General features: G+C 38.9%; 1 protein-coding gene across 11 annotated transcripts in view; it reads right to left on the reverse strand.

Moving 5' to 3' along the window:
* The window catches only part of NSD1 (nuclear receptor binding SET domain protein 1), a 136,739-nt gene that overhangs the window by 22,884 nt on the left and 95,838 nt on the right, over positions 1–18,017 (reverse strand). For all 11 annotated transcript variants that reach the window (XM_067732712.1, XM_067732717.1, XM_067732711.1 and 8 more), the window contains 4 exons: positions 13,629–13,829; positions 11,323–11,502; positions 3,514–3,670; positions 1,964–2,169 (listed from right to left, as the gene is read on the reverse strand). In XM_067732712.1, coding sequence (XP_067588813.1) covers positions 1,964–2,169; positions 3,514–3,670; positions 11,323–11,502; positions 13,629–13,829 — 744 coding nt within the window. The remainder of the gene's footprint in view (positions 1–1,963; positions 2,170–3,513; positions 3,671–11,322; positions 11,503–13,628; positions 13,830–18,017) is intronic.

The following is an 18,017-nucleotide window of genomic DNA, read 5'->3' on the forward strand; positions in this document are numbered from 1 at the left end:
CGCTGACATTCCTGGCTACAACCTCTCACTTTCTACGGTCCTGACATTCTAGTCAGACTGAGATTTCTAAAATCTGCTCTGACCATGTAACTTAGCCACCTTTTCAGTAAAGCAGTCCAGTGTTCCCCCAACCCCGTGCTTAAACCACAGCAAATACTTGGAGGTCACTAACTCATCACGTTCGACTCAATGTGTGCTTTCACATAGGCTGTCTTTTTGTTACAACATTTAAGTTGTTAACTTCCTCACAGTCAGTGTAGGGGTTAAGAGTTTGGATTCTGGAGCCCAACTATACTAGAGTTTGAAACCTTTCTCTATGACTTACTGGCACTGGAACCTTGTGCAACAAATTTAACCTTTTTTTTTTTTTTGGCCACGCCACGCAGCTTTCAGGATCTTAGTTTCCTGACTAGGGACTGAACCCGGGCCCTGGCAGTGAAAGCACGGAGTCCTAACCACTGGACCACCAGGGAATTCCCCAAATTTAATTTTTATGTGCCTCAATTTCCTCACCTATGAGATAAAGATAATGGCATCTAACTTATAGGGTTGCTGCAAAGACTTAAAGCAGAAAACACACTTTGAACGGGGCCTGGCAATCAACAACTGGTAACCGTTATTATAGTTCTTCTTCAAAGTATCACTTAAGAAAGAAGCCATCCATGACTTCCAAACCTTGATCCCCAGCACTGTTTTGCTTCCTCTTGGTCTGCTCCCACAGCATACCATGCACACTTCTGCCACAGCACTCTCGAAGAATGGCATTTTGACTACCTGTATCTGTGTCCAATTCCCCCACAAAACTGTGTGTTCCTTGAAGGCAGAGGCCAGCCTAAGGTCAAGGTACAGAAAGAGCAGAATTGCAGAGCTTCAGCAGGCTCAGACTTGCGATATTGCCTACACTCCACTTTCGTCCCCAGCCTTGACGGTGGCCAGCTCTGTGCAAAGATGTTGGTCATTTGGTCCCTGACCATCTGAGACTATAAGACTCAAGACCCAAACTCCTGTAGTATTAGTACTGATAGTGCCTATCTGCACAGAAAGCACACTGTCAACAGGTAAGTGAGGACCCCTGAAATAACATGAGGGCAACAAAACCTCTGTTGAACTTTTTCCTTATGGACATCATTCTCATTCCCCATCCAGGAAGTTTCACCTGCTTAGAATTTTATGGCACCTCACCAGGAAGTTTCACTTGCTTAAAATCCCCTCTTCACCTCACCATGCAAACAAAATCTTATACTTCAATGTCCAAATATATTCAAATAACAAGAGATACCTGTATTGCCTTTCAAAGAACAGCTAAAGGAAGAAGCTAATTATCATTGATGGGATACCAACTATATGCCCTTCAGGATGATTTTTGTATTATCTCATTGAATTCTCAAAGCAACCCTTACTCGTTATATTGGCAGAGAGAATGCTGTCAACCCCTCCTGGCCTCAAATACCCCCTCTCTCCTTCACTGTTAGGCCAGCTTACAAAAACCTCTTTGATTAGAACATTTATGCGCCTTTACCATCTTACGTTGCTCTATAATTTTGGGTGAATTTTATTTCTTCTCAACAAACTAAACAAACAAACAAACACCTCCTTGGAACAAATGTGGCTCTGCTAGATATTCTTGCCCTTGCCTTGCAAACTGTAGTGTTTATTCTACAAAACAGTTTCAAAGTTCTGGTACCTACCTGATGAGACACTGACAAAACAGAATTGGTAAGATAAGGAACTTCCCTTAAGGAAATTCTAGTTAAGTAAAGGTTAGGTTCAAAACTAATGAACTACATGGGTCAACTTCTCTGTAAAATCCTGTAGCCACAGCCACATACTGCCCCGGAAGGCAGAACATAGCTGCTAACAGAGCATATATGAATTCTAAAACATACAATTCTAACAGAGAGCAGATACGTGGGCAACAGAGGTCTGTGTTGGCCTGAGAAACAAAAAGGATAGATAAAGTTACCTTTTTTATATGTACCGTCCACTCCTTTGCCCATCTTATCCTTGCTGCTCACATCCCCCTCCATGTAGGGAAAGACTCGGGCCTGGTGAGTCCACAGATAGTCATTAGACCCAAAGAAGAGCACAGGGAACTCGCCCACATCATGTCTCATCTTGTCAATATTGGAAGGTACAGCTCGAGGATGGCAGATCTCAGCTGGCCACCACCTGGGAAAGGTGAAAAGAAGGAAGGAAACCTCTAGAAGGCTGCAAGGAATGAAAAAGAATCCTACTTTTGGGACAGGAATAAGGAAAAGCAATGTCTCTCTAACCCACATTAATGTCCGACCCAGAGCATTCTTACAATCTAACTAGAGAAGAAACAAGCAGTATGTGCCAAAAGGCTGAAGATGCCCACCCTCACGCACATGCTCAAATATACACACACACACTCCCTTAGACCGTTGTTCTACTTCAAGGAATCTATAAAAGGAAATAATTAGAGATATGAACAAAACTTTATGACTATAATGTCCATTGAAGTATTATCTGTAAGAATGAAAACCTGGAAAAATTTTAAATGTTCAACAGTTAAGGGAACGACAGATGCTATACAATGAGATACAAATTGGCCTTTGAGAAGGAAACTACTACAACGACTTTTAGGAAGACAATTTGGCATTAGCTATTAAAGCTGGAAACCCTGACCCTGCTATTCTATCCTGAGAATGGCCTAGAGAAGCTCCCATGCATGTACACCATGAAACATTGATAAAATATTGATAGTCCAAACGTGAATGTGAGAATGGATAAATAACTACACCACACTGTATGACTATATAAAGGAACACTGTAGAACAGTGAAGTACGAATGAGCTAGAGCACTGCACTAACCATAATATATCTCAGGAGTGTAACAGTGAATGAAAAAAGCAAGCTGCAGGAAAATACAGCAACAATTCCTTTATATAAAGATCTAAAACATACAGAACAAAACACACATGTGGTAAACCTATATAACCAGGCAAAGAAATAAAAAACATAAAATGCAGTACAAGGTGCCAGTAAAGTACTATTTTTTTTAACTGGGAGGTACATACACAAGTGTTTCTTTAAAATCAAGCACGTTATAATATTTTTTGTACATTCCATATCCAATAAAAATAATTTTAAAAAGAAAAAGCAAGAAACAAAACTGGGTACAAAGAACGATAAGGCTAATTAATTATGTTGAAGGTGCATGTATTGGTGTGTCTGCAAGTAAATATGCCAAAATGTTAGCGATGTCTCTTCCTTGTTTGTGAGATTATGGGTTTGTTTTAATTTATAAAGTTCCTACAGAGGATATATATTATTCCTATAATTGCAAAGCATAAAACAAAGTCTTTTTCTTCTATAATGGATATTCCTATAATTGCAAAACATAAAGCAAAGTTTTTTTCTTCTATAATGGAAAATTAATGGGGGAGGGGGTGAACCTTGTTTAATCAGACCATTTTTTTAAAAAAGTTAAGCACAAGAAACAGAGGCTGGTAAAAGAACTAAGTGCCAGTCTCCTTCATGCTTACTTACCTGTATCGTCCAACTTTTACCCAGACAATTTCCCTGTAATGTGGCTTTTTGCCTGCCTTACAGTCATTGCAATACCAGTTTCCTTCAGGGATATCAATGTTCAGGCATTCACGATGAAAAGCAGCAGGGCAAGAATCACAGCACAGAAGGCTGCCTCCTGTGGGAATCAAAAAATCTGGCACTAGCATCACAAGGCTGCATATAACGACCCAGCTGAAACAGCTCTTGCTCAGCTCCTAACCAATTATTTATCTCCCAGCCAAGGGCTTAGTAATTTAATTATTCAGAAAGACTTTTCTGCAAGAGTATTCCTTCTCCAATGTACTTGAACCACACCCCTGGGGGTCTGTCAGATTTTACCCTTATTGGCAAAATTAGGTTAGGGCAATGAGGGCAGAAGTAAACCTCTAAAAGTCATATATGTACACACACACACACCCCACACACACTTCTTCCTCTTCATTAAGAGACAACACACTATAAAGAGAATATCAATGATACACAATGCCAGAGTATAAAGAGCACAAGCTTTAACTGATGTCAGACTGGAGCTCTAAGATCATATGACTTTGGGGAATTCTCTTTCTTTGCTGAGTTTTAATTTCTTCAGTGGTAAGGTATTTTCTACAATGAACAATAAATAATCACACCTGTTTGAGAACTAAATAAGTTAAATAAATTGCCTAGTAGTGTCTGACACGTAAGTAGTCTCCACAAGGCCAGTTTCTTCCCTCTTTTTAAATTACATTTTAATCTTTTTTGTTTGGCATTCTCACAACACCTAAAGGCCCTCTGCAGAATAACATTTATAAATGCATAAACATAATACACAAAAGAACATAGATTATATTAAAATGATCAGAATGTTAGAACGAGAGATTAGAGTTATATATGTTTCCTTGTAAAGCACAAATAAGAAGACGTAGCAGTAGTAATGACTGGAAACAAGACTTCAAGATATGTACAACAAAATTCACTGGTGACAAAAATCACAGGTACTAATGTTCTTTGTAGCCTAAACTTCAGTTAGGTATAAGATCTACCCTCTCCATCCAAGTTTTCGGATACCAGATTAATTACATATATTGCAGTGATGATGAATTTCCACTTCTTAAAAGATTTTTACCCAAAGTGCCTCACTTTACATATCTGAATCTGAAATCCTCATGGTTGCAGATAATAAAGAATTTCAGGTAAAGAGGTTTCACATTTAAGGAATACAATAAATGCCTTATTTATCTTATGCCAGAAATGAGCATGCTTCAAACATGCTAGACTCAAGCACGTAATTCCAAGTTTCATCCTGAAGAGACAGTGAGGGATAAAGTCATAAGCAAGGTATATACTCATGTCTATCTTCTTGGTTTCACTGTGCTTCTCTTTCCTCATAAAAACCTATGAAAAACTTAATTTTCTGACACCCCATCCTTAAACGATTTCTACCGTGCCTTTTCTTTTTCTCAATAATCGAGAGCAGGCTCTTAAAACAAGCTTTGCGGTGTTTGTTTTGTTGGGGACAGGGATGTGCTTTTGAGACCCAACTCCTGCTTCAACTAGAGAAGCTCTCCTTTTACCTGTGTTGTACGCTGGAGATTGTACACCTCAGATTCAGAGTGAGGTTTCATTTGGGAAGAAGGTCTGTTGCTACAAGTTCCAAGAACTTGTTTACTCAATACATATAGCCTGTACTCTATGCTTTCAAAGTCATATTTTGCTATTCTTGTGCATTTTGTGGATGAGGTAAACAATCTTTGCATGGGACACAGAGTGACACACAGTCACATAAGTGACTGCCCCAGTAATGGGATACCTTCTACAACATTCCTCTCTATGCTTAGTTATCTGCTGAGTTCAAAATCTGATTAATAACAATTTGCCAACTACATGGCCTTGGTAGAAAAATCTTCCTTTTACTAAGCTGACATTCATGACAACTAGAAATATGTCATGTACAATAAGGCATTTGAATTAGGCCTTCAAAGAAGGCATGAAAAGAAATCTGGACAGAAGAATAACCAGTGAAGAACAGTAAATGGTGGCAAGCACAACAATTTTGCAGGGAAGGACATAATGGGATGAGCTAAGGGAGAATATGAAGAAAGAAATTGACAGGATTAGTCTGGGTGATGAGTGGGAGGCAGGCAGGAGGGTTTGTCTGGTAGGAGTAAAGGAAACATATAGGAGAAAGACAGGAAGACGAAAAGAGGGAAAACCACATGAACCATCATAAGAAACCAAAAGATGAAAAGGTGATATTTGGTAGAAGACAGTAAGAGAAAATAGAGTTTAAACATATTGTTGAATTCTAGGAAATGATTATTTCCAATTTAGCGATTTACCATACTATTACCATAACACTCTGATAACCACCTTCGGTTTTCTCCTATACATGAACAAACAAAATGTCCCAAGACTCTACTCTTTCCTTGTCTTCTAACAGCAAGATAATCCTAGATAGTGGGATCAACAGTTCTTAGGCTTTTTGGCCTCACGAACACTTTATAGTTTTGAAAAATAAGGAGATTCCCAGAGAGCTTTTGGTTTTTTTTGTTTTGTTTTGCGGTACGCGGGCCTCTCACTGCCGTGGCCTCTCCCGCTGCAGAGCACAGGCTCCGGACGCGCAGGCTCAGCGGCCATGGCTCACGGGCCCAGCCGCTCCGCGGCACGTGGGATCCTCCCGGACCGGGGCACGAACCCTTGTCCCCTGCATCGGCAGGCGGACTCTCAATCACTGTGCCACCAGGTAAGCCCCGAGCTTTTGTGTTTATGGGCTAAAAATACTGATTAATTCATTTAAAAGTAACAATAAATCTATTATGTTAACATAAATCACATTTTTATGAATAACTATATTTTCCAAAATGAACATTTTTAATAAGCTCAGTGTTCTACATTTTATTTTATTTTTGTTCTTCTTTTAAATTGAAGTGTAGTTGATTTAGAGTATTTCAGGTATACAGCAAAGTGATTCACTTATACATACACACACACACACACACACACATATGTATTCTTTTTCAGATTCTTTTCCATTACAGGTTATTACAAAATACTGAATATAGTTCCCTGTGATATACAGTAGGAGCCTGTTGTTTATCTATTTCATATATGTGTACGTGTTAATCCAAAATTCCCAATTTATCCCTTCCCTCCCTTTTCCCTTTGGTAACCATAAGATTGTTTTCTATGTCTGTGAGTCTATTTCTGTTTTGTAAATAGGCTCATTTGTATCATTTTTTTAGACTCTCCATATTAGTGATATCATATGATATTTGTCTTTCTGTGACTGATGACTTCACTTAGTATGATAATCTATCTCTAGGTCTATCCATGTTGCTGCAAATGGCATTATTCATTCTTTTTTATGGCTGAGTAATATTCCACTGTGTGTGTGTGTGCGCGCGCATGTGTGTGTGTGTGTGTGTGTGTGTGTGTGTGTGTGTGTGTATATATATATATATACACACACACCACATCTTCCCTCTCCATTCATCTGTCGATGGACACTTAAGTTGCTCCCATATCTTGGCTATTGTAAATGGTGCTATGAACACTGGGGTGCATGTATCTTTTTGAATTAGAATTTTCATCTTTTTTAGACATGTGCCCAAGAGTGGGATTGCTGGATCATATGGTAACTTTATTTTTAGTTTTTTTTTTTTTTGCGGTACACAGGCCTCTCACTGCTGTGGCCTCTGCCGTTGTGGAGCACAGGCCCTGGATGCACAGGCTCGGCGGCCATGGCTCACGGGCCCAGCCGCTCCACGGCATGTGGGATCCTCCCGGACCGGGGCACGAACCCACTTCCCCAGCATCGGCAGGCAGACTCTCAACCACTCTGCCACCAGGGAAGCCCTATTTTTAGTTTTTTTAAGGAACCTCCATACTGTTCTCCATAGTGGCTGCACCAATTTACATTCTACCAACAGTGTAGGAGGGTTCCCTTTTCTCCACACCCTCTCTTCAGCACTTGTTATTTGCAGACTTTTTGATGATGGCCATTCTGACCAGTGTCAGTGACGATCATATTTTTTTGCAGATATTTTTACTTAAATCTGTTGTAAAATGTTGTCTGGTTGATGTATATGAAGAAAATCTGGTCTCTCACAGATAAACAGGTGGAAAATGGCATATTTTAATAACCTGTTCAATAACTACATATTCTTTGATACTATACACTAAAACTTCACAGGGTAAACCTTAGTTGCAGTGTCTAATCTGAAACTGTATCAATATACTATTGATATGTTACTAATAGCTACTAATGTAACTATTACATCAAAATTCTTTTATCTGTCTTGCACTTTGAATGGATCTTTTACATACGCATGGTTTTTAACATCATGCATTGTTCATGTGGAAAATATTGGTTTGCTGAGTCTGGTAATCTTCCAAATGTTGATCTATTTCGTTATGTAATACTAAAATGTCACATTTATTAATATCCCCATGATTTCATCAGTAAATACTAGGAAGCAGTTAAGCTCAGGGTGGGTAGATGACAGTTTTCCAAAATTCTAATTTTCACTTAAGAACTCAAATTTTATCATTGGCAACAATTTGCCAGTTGTTTTTCCTTGAATTGACAGGCTCCTTTTTATCCATTTTCAAGAAATGTCTGACAAATATCCAAGTATGAAGAGCCATAGTTTTTTAGTAATTTTTAAAATTAATTTATTTTTATTGGAGTATAGTTGATTTACATTTTTAGTAATGTTTAAGACTAAAAATGGTGTTCCATGAACAAGGCAGCCAGTTCAGATTGCAACTCAATTGCATGAGTGCTTTAACTTAAGATAACCACCAGTATGCAACAGAACTGCTTTATGTATACTTCCCATTTTATCACACCGAATATTAAAACAATGTTCACATGACAGTTGAGATTTAATACATTTTACTTACTTTTTAAAATCGAGGACATAGTTATGTGAAATGTCCAAGTTTTTACTGCAAGTGTGTGGTGACACAGAATTCAATGACTGCTATTACTTGTGCAGTTTAGAGCCATCACCCTGATTTGCACTAAGGTGCTAGCAGTTTTACTCACTATTGGCTTTGCACCATCTGTGCAAATGTCAACAAAGAAAAAAGGCAAGTAACATCTTGGTATTATTATGAAAAGAATTATGATCTCATGGAGGCTCCTGAAAGGGTCTCTGGATCTTCTCCACTTCCCAAAGATCAAGATCTGAGAGCCACTGCTGCAGCTACTAAGTTTTCTTGGGGACTACGTTTTCATTACGAGTATCCATTATTATGCCACAAGTTAGGACTGCCAACACAAAGGAACCTCTACTCTGAAAACATTTCATTCCACTATGGAATGAAAAACAGTCTAATGCTGAAACTGTTTCATCTCCCCATCTTCACAAAACATGTAAAATTTTTAGAGCCTACATTTCAGCCTCCCAGACATCTATTTTCATTCTAAGAGCAGAATTATAGAATGTTGTATCTAAATGCTATTAAATATCAAAATTGTCTTTAACTTTCTTCTAAACAAAAGACAGGTGGTATAATGATAAACAGGCAGCAGTGTTCACCACAGTTTTATAAGGAACAGATATTATAAAAGCAAAAAGGAATGTATGATACAGGAGAATCACAAAGCTAACATATCTAAAACCAAAAACAGCATAGTACTTTGTGCACTAAAACATCCCTAACTATATCAAAATTCCACCCACATGATTGCACTTAATACTCTATTTTATTTATTCTATATTAGAACTAGTTTGAGGATTACAACTATGTCCTGATGCAAACTCTAGTCATGTTACATAAATCTTAAGAGCAACAACAGCAACAACAAAAAAGTCCCTATTGACCATTTTCAATCATATAAAGGAGTCATAAAACTTCTTTTATGGCTTTAGCACTATTTAGTATATCCCAATTTCTCAAAAGGGATGCTAATTCAATTACACATGTTGACTCTTTTTAAAATTAGTCCTTCAGAATGTTCATAACCAACCAAATTTTTGTGAAATTGTATCACCAATAAGTAGATCTTAAAAAACAGAAAAATCAAGGAAATTGTTTCCCCCAAATTACTAATCAACAAAATTTAGTCAATTTGAAAAGGAAATGAAAAAACTGTATAAGAGAACTGGTGCCACCCTCAACACTAGAAAACAGGGGAGCAATGTCCACAAAAGTTTTGGAAAAAGAACAAGCAGTCTAAGATCTTATAGTAACCCAATGTGTGCTTCTAGAACAGAGGCAAATGAAGAACCGTCTCAAGCAGAGAAATGTAGGACCTGTGGGTGTTTCTCAGAAGTTCAGCCAACCAAGAGAAAAATTTAAATAAGGAATTCAGAACTACAAGCACCCCAGTAAATAGACTGGTGGAGTACTAAATCCTCCACTTAACAAAATAGCAAAAATCAGGCTGTGAGGAATGGAAAGGAAAGAAAATGTTTAAGAAGGATAATATTGACGTTGCTCTAAATTAGGAGAAGTATGTTTTAAGTAGGGGTTGGAGAGGGGGGAGATACAGATAAAGATATAAAATTTATTTGTCCTCCACTGAAGACCTTGTAGGAACTATTATCCCTTACAGTGAGAAAATATTTAACAGAAGTTCATAAATTCTTTTACTTTCACCTTGTTTATTCCCTTTAAACTAATATAAAATTGATTTTAGAAAAACCACACACAATTACCTGATAACAGCATCTTCTAGACTTGTCCCTATCCAGATATCTACCCCTTCTATCTGCTTATATGCACATATGTCTGGAGTATTATCACTTAATATTAAGCAATGGTTTTTTCTGATGTAGGACTTGGGGTTATCTAAGGTTTTTAAAATTTCTTTCTTATTTTATTTTTTTACCTCCAGTTTATTATTTTTTTTTTTGTGGTACGCAGGCCTCTCACTGTTGTGGCCTCTCCCGTTGCGGAGCACAGGCTCCAGACGCACAGGCTCAGCGGCCATGGCTCACGGGCCCAGCCACTCCGCGGCATGTGGGATCTTCCTGGACCGGGGCACGAACCCGTGTCCCCTCCATCAGCAGGCGGACTCTCAACCACTGCGCCACCAGGGAAGCCCTACCTCCAGTTTATTTTTTTACTTTTTTCCCCAGCTTTATTGAGATATCATTAACATATAATATTGTGTAGACTTAAAGTGTACAATATATATGTACTTGATATGTGCATATACCGTGAAGTGATCACCACAATAAGATTAGGTAACATATTCAACAACTCACATAGTTAAAATTTTAAGCGGTGTGTGTGTGTGTGTGTGTGTGTGTGTGTGTGTGTGTGAGACAGAGAGAGAGGGAGAGGGAGGGAGGGAGGGAGGGAGGGAGAGAGGGAGGGAGAGAGAGAGAGAGAGAGAGAGAGAGAGAGAGAGAGAGAGAGAGAGAGAGAGAGAGAGGGAACTTAGAAGATCTACTCTCACAGCAACTTTCAAATATACAATACAGTAGTGTTAACTATAGTCACCATGCTGTGTATTACATCCCCCAAATTTATTCATCTTATAACTGGAAGTTTGTACCTTCTGACCACATTCCCCCATTTTCTAAAAACAATTTTGTTTCCTTTCTCTTTTCTTTAAGTTGCTTCAATTGTTTATCATTTTGTTAAAATTAAGTCATTATTCAAAATAACAAAAATAAAACCCTCTCTATTGGGGAACAAAACCACTGTACTGTTATGTTATCAATAATTAAGGACATCACTTCCCAGTATTTCTTCTAATGGCAATGTGAAGAAAACTATACTTTTGTTTCAATTAAAATACTGCATTCATCTCTTTTTAGACTATTCATACATCAGGAAGTCATGTCTTACCTTCTGAGCATACAAAACACCAGCTAACATTAACATGCTCATGATTTCGGCAGCCACGTCTGGGGGTAAAGTGATTGGGGCAGATGATGCTATTGGATGCAAGGATCTTTGATCCAGCAGCCAGGCAAAAATCATTGGCATGGTATGCCACTGGGCAGCGGACACAGCGCATCAGTCGACCTAAAAATAAGAGAAAAACCAGGGAGAGACAAAAGAAAAAGGGATTAAACATAAAAACGATGTGAGTTATTCAAGTTTATTTGCTAGCACTGGGAAAATGCCACAAACAAATGGAAGCACTACTAGATCAAGAGACCTTAAACACCCAATTCCCTAAGAAAAGCTCAGATGGGAACTATATGATAAATGGCCTTAAGGAGTCCAATCTCACAACAGTAAGTGAGTCTACCTCAACAAGAATAAGCCCTACTCAAACCACTGTCCTGACTGGAAAACAGAATCAGCTGCAGACGAAACGGTGGGGGTTGGTGTGTGTGTACAATCAGATTAAAAGACCAGATGGGAGAAACACTAATGCTTGCTTTCCTTGGCTGGTACTCTGTGATTCTTAAAGCCTTTTAGGTGAATGAATGAACCTCTCTACCTCCACCCCCCCATGAGATATATCCTCTAACATACTTTACAAACCAAAAACCACTACCCAAACCACCCCAATGCTACCTACAATAGCAGCTGAAAAGGAGAAGGTAGCTGATGGTTAAGCTGCAATTTTGATCAAGCATGTTACTGTACTTAGGACTGACAAGATCTATAGTGCCAGGAAATCATCTTACAGAAGATATCGCCAGTCTGATTAAAAGAAAAGTCAACACTGCCACATTTTTCCTGCCAAATCCCCTTTGGGAGAAGTGGGCTCTTTGGGCCTACAAGCATTTAATAGTAGAGATACAATATTTGGCTTTCAGAGAAATCAGTAAGAGACCCACTAGTACTGAGCAGAAAGAAATGATTGGGGCTTCCCTAGTGGCACAGTGGTTAAGAATCCGCCTGCCAATGCAGGGGACACGAGGTCAAGCCTTGGTCTGGGAAGACCCCTCTTGCCGCAGAGCAACTAAGCCTGTGAGCCACAACTACTGAGCCTGCTCTCTAGAGCCCACGTGCCACAACTACTGAGCCTGCGTGCCACAACTACTGAAGCCTGCATGCGCCTAGAGCCTTTGCTCCACAGTAAGAGAAGTCACCGCAATGAGAAGCGCCCTTGCACCACAATGAAGAGCAGCACCCGCTCGCCACAATTAGAGAAAGCCCACACGCAGCAACAAAGACCCAACGCAGAAATAGATAGATAGAATCCGCCTGCCAATGCAGGGGACACGGGTTCGAACCCTGGTCCGGGAAGATCCCACATGCTGCGGAGCAACTAAGCCCCTGCACACAACTACTGAGCCTGCACTCGAGAGCCCGTGAGCCACAACTACTTAGCCCACGCGCCTACACCCCATGCTCCACAAGAGAAGCCACTGCAATGAGAAGCCTGCGCACCGCAAGGAAGAGTAGCCCCCGCTCGCAGCAACTAGAGAAAGCCTGCACGCAGCAACAAAGACCCAAGGCATCCAGGGGAAAAAAAAAAAAAAAAAAAATCAATAAATTTATTTTAAAAAAGAAAGAAATGATTGTTTTCCCACTGGGAATGGATTTAGAAACTTGAGTTTATCTGCACCCACATAATAGTTTTGGAAACCTCAGCTCTCAAGCTAACCATGAAGCAGGAAAAAATTTTCTGGATAGGAATTTCCATTTAAAAAAATAAAACAAATCAGCACAAAACAAAAACCTCAATTCTGCCCTATATGCATGTCTGAATGATATCACATCTGATAACCATACATATAAGGGCCCACAGAAGAAGAATACACTTTATTCTGATGAAGGAAGACATCCAGCAGAGGAAAGTCCCTGGTGGTCCAGTGGTTAGGATGCTGTGCTTTCACTGCAGAGGGCGCGGGTTCAATCCCTGTTTGGAGAACTAAGATCACACAAGCCACATGGCGCAGCGCAGAACAGAACAAAACAAAACAAGATGTCCAGCAGAACACCTTTTCAAACTAAATGTCACATGAATTCCAAATATTTAAAACTACCACATAATGCCGGGGGTTCCATAAAGCACATGTAAAAATGTGGTGACTGCTAAATTTGTCCATTACTCTCTTATCTCTCACATAAAATGCTGGTACTCTGACAAAAGCTAGAGGCTATGAAGAGATATGCCAGATAGCATCTGAAACATCCATTGCCAATGAGACTGAGGTTCTATAATTAGATTGGTCTACACAAACCCATACCTTTAGATGCAGAAACACTGGCTGGATTAGCAGCATGGCAGGTTATACATATGTGGAGGGAACACCGGAAGCCCTTGTTCTGCAAGACAGTGGGTGGATATTTCTGGACACACTCTTCATGGTAAAACTTTCCACATAAGGGCAGAAGGCACCTTTTAACATCTTCCCCACTCTGCTTGCATACAAAACAGGTATGTATTCCTAGGAAACAGGAAGAAACAAATTAATACTAACTCAAGAATTCACTCAATGCTAAACCATTAGATGAAAAGTTAGTGAGTACACAATTCTGCACCAAATTCCAACATGGGGTGGGGGTGGAGGGTGCCCACACCACAAAGCAATTCTCTGATACCATCTGGTATCCTACAATTCAACTCAATTCTGACACCATCTACTTGGAGATAATATCAGATCCCACAGATTAAGTAAGGGTTCAGTCCTACAAGACTGCCTCCCACCCCAACCCTTACCAGTTCTAAGTCAAGGCTGTCATCTGTACTTCTGACCAACTGGCTATAAATCAGAGGTTGGGTTCAATTAACTTGCAAGAGTGGGTCACAGAACTCAGAGAAACACTTTACTTACTAGATCATCAGTTTACTAAAAAATGATGTAGTTCAGGAACAGCTAGTTAAAAGAAATGCATAGAGTAAGGTATGGGGAAAGGGCTCAGAGCTTCCAGGGCCTCTCCAAGCACGCCACTCTCCCCTAATCTCCATGTGTTCACCAACCCAGAAGCTCTCCAAACCCCATCCTTTTGGGTTTTAATGGAGGCCACATTACATAGGCACGACTGATTAAATCACTGGCAATTGAGGACTAATCCAACCTCCAGCACTCTCCCCTCCAAAAAGGTCAGGGGGAGATGGAACCCTCTAATCACATGGTTGGTTCTCCTGGCAACCAGCTCCCATCCTTAGCTAGTTCCAAAAGTCATCTCTCATTAACATAAAAAAAGATACATCTTTATAGCCCTCATCACTTAGGAAATTTCAAGGGTTTCAGGAGCTCTGTGCCAGAAACTGGACAAAGACCAAATATGTATTTATTAAAAATCACAATATCATAGTGAAGAACATTATAATAGACTGATCAGGATGACAACACAAACCTACTGAACAATCTTAATACCACTATTAAGGGGGAAAATTTAATACATGTTTGCTGATGTGATGCTATAGGAAGTACACATCCCCCACAAAGGATTCTTGCCAAAGGAAAATTGATTTGACCTGATCCAGCCTCTAGATCTAACTACAAGTTTCCATAAAATACGGAGGACAGAGGAACAAGTAAAAGGGACACCTCAAGGATGCAATCAGCCAAATTTAGAATGTAGAAAACTTGGCAGACAAATGACCATTGTCTCAAGAAATAAAGAACATTAAAAAATTGGGTGAGGGGTCCCTCAAATATGTGCAGTTATTGGGATCCAGCAATGAGGTTTGTCATGTAGGGGTGACAAGTAAGGTTTGATTTAGCACAGGCCCAGTAGGGAAACCACATTTGGATACTGAGCACTTAAAATGGCACTAGTCTAAATTGAGATGTGTAGTCAGTGTCAATACACGTTGGAGTTTGAAGACCTAGCACATAAAAAAGAATGTAAAAAATTTCAGTCATTTTCACATTAATTATATGCTGACATATTTTGAATATATTGGGTTAAATAAAACATATTTTTGTTGTAAAAAACAAAAATAATTGGGTGAGGGGAATAGTACTGTTGTAGATTAAGAGAAGTTTAAGAGATGAATTTTTTAATTAAAAAATACAATACAGGGACATTATTTGGATCTTGATTCAAAACACTATAAAACAATATATTTTGAGACAAAGTGGGAAAATTTGAAAGTGGGACTGGGTAGTTGATGACACATAGGAGTCATTGTATACAATGGATATATATTTTTAAAATGTTAAAAAAAATATGCTAGTTACATATATTTTGAACTATATGAGTAAAATGAGGCAAGAAGTTGATAACTACTGAAGCTAAGTGATGAATATGTTGAGATTCTTTATACTGTTCTCTCTACTTCTGTATATGTCTGAGGATTTCTGTAATAAAAAGTTTAAGAGAAAAAAAAAAATTCTACCTCTCGCTGGGAAGCAAAACAATGTAAGGGAAAGAGCCCAGGCTTGAGGGACAGACAGACCTGAACACGAATCCTGCCTTTGGCAGCTGCTGGAAATAGGAACACAGTAAAATAATCCTCCTCATCTTTATAAACAGTGAGATCACCAACTAATAATAATTTTAGAAAAAAATTTTAAATAAGTATTTGAAAAGAAGCAATCTACTGCCTGATACTGAATAACTGGCAGCCAATACTTAACTGGAGTAGCCTAAATTATGGTGTGGTCATCCTACTATAGGAAAACAGGGTGACCCAGAAGAAATAGTAAATGACTCCTTTATTCTTACTCTATACATCTTTACTAAAACTAGGGTAAAATTTTCTACCCTCAAAAATAATAACCTCTCTTTACCTCACATAACATATAAAACTTAATTCAATATAGATCACAGACCTAAATGTGAAACTAAAATTAAAAAATTTTCAGCAGAAAACAAAATCTTCGTGACATTGGGTTAAGCAAGATTTCTTAACCAAAGTCCATTAAAAAAATGTGATAAACTAGACTTCTTCAAAATTAAAAACTTCTGCTCTTCAAAGGATACCATTGAGAAAATTAGAAAACAAGCCACAGATTGGAAGAATAATTTGTAAAGTATATATCTGATAAAGGACTTGTAGCCAGAATACATATAAAGAACTCTTAAAACTCAACAGTAAGAGAACAACCCAGGACTTCCCTAGTGGTGCAGTGGTTAAGAAGGCGCCTGCCACTGCAGGGGACATGGGTTCGAGCGCTGGTCCGGGAAGATCCCACATGCCGCGGAGCAACTAAGCCCATGCACCAAAACTACTGAGCCTACACTCTAGAGCCCGCGAGCCACAACTACTGAAGCCCGCGCGCCTAGAGCTTGCGCTCCGCAACAAGAGAAAACACCACAATGAGAAGCCCGCACACTGCAATGAAGAGTGAGTAGCCCCCGCTCGTCAACTAGAGAAAGCCCACGCACGGCAACGAAGACCCAACACAGCCGTAAATAAATAAATTTATAGGGAGAAAAAAACCCCAAATTAAAAAAAAATTTTGAACACTCTTCCTCAAAGAAGACAGAAAAATAAGCACATAAAAAGATGTGTAACATCATTCATCATTAGTGAAATACACATTAAAACCACAATAAAATACCACTACACATCTGTCAGAATGGCTAAAATTAAAAAGACTGACAATACCAAATGTTGATGAAGATGTGGCAGAATTAAAACTCTCACAGACTACCGATGGGAATATAAAATGGTACAAACACTTTGGATGTTCCTTGAAAAGTTAAGCCTACCATATGCAGCCATTCTGCTGTTAGATATTTACACAACAGAAAAGAAAGTGTATCCATACAAAGGATACACAGTGCTTTATTTATAATAGCCAAACCTGAGAACTATCCAAATGTACATCAATAGATGAGTGGATAAACAAACTCTTATATCCATACAATGGAATACCACTTGGCAATAAAAAGAATGAATTCTCAATACCTGCAACAATGTTGTTTAATCTCAAAGTAACTAGGCTGAGTGATGGTTTCAAAGGTGTATGTACACAAACACACACCAAAACGTCACAGTGTACACTTTGTGTAGTTTACTGTACATCAATTCCACCTCAATAAAGCTGTTTTAAGAAAGAAAATGAATTACTGATACACACATCAACACAGATGAGTCTCAAAAACATGCTGAGCCAGACACAAACTCTAAAAAAAAGGCAAATCTAATGTGCTCTGAACAGAAAGCAGGTCACTGTTTAACCTGAAATTGGTGATGGGGGTGAAGGGGTGAGATGCAAAAAAGACTGACTGGGTCTGATCACAAAGGAACTTTCTGGTGTGGGTGTATACATTTTATCGAAACCTATCAAAACATACATTAAAAGGGGTACATTTATAGTAGGCAAATTACTCTTCAATTAAGTTGATTTTTTAAAAAAGTAGTTCTGCCTTAGATTAGCCTGGTTCAGAGAATATCACATCATAATAAAGATGAGACTAGCAAAACTGGATCACTGGTACAAAAGGCAGGAAGATCTCTCTAAATGGTTATCATCAAAAAATCCACAAACAATAAATACTGGAGAGGGTGTGGAGAGAAGGGAACCCTCCTACACTGTTGGTGGGAATGTAAATTGGTACAGCCAGTATGGAGAACAGTACGAAGGTTCCTTAAAAACTAAAACTAGAACCACCATATCATCCTGCAATCCCACTCCTGGGCATTTGTCTGGAGAAAACATGGTCTGAAAGTATAC

The sequence above is a fragment of the Pseudorca crassidens genome, chromosome 3, assembly GCF_039906515.1.
Source record: "Pseudorca crassidens isolate mPseCra1 chromosome 3, mPseCra1.hap1, whole genome shotgun sequence".
Taxonomy (NCBI): Eukaryota; Metazoa; Chordata; class Mammalia; order Artiodactyla; family Delphinidae; genus Pseudorca; species Pseudorca crassidens.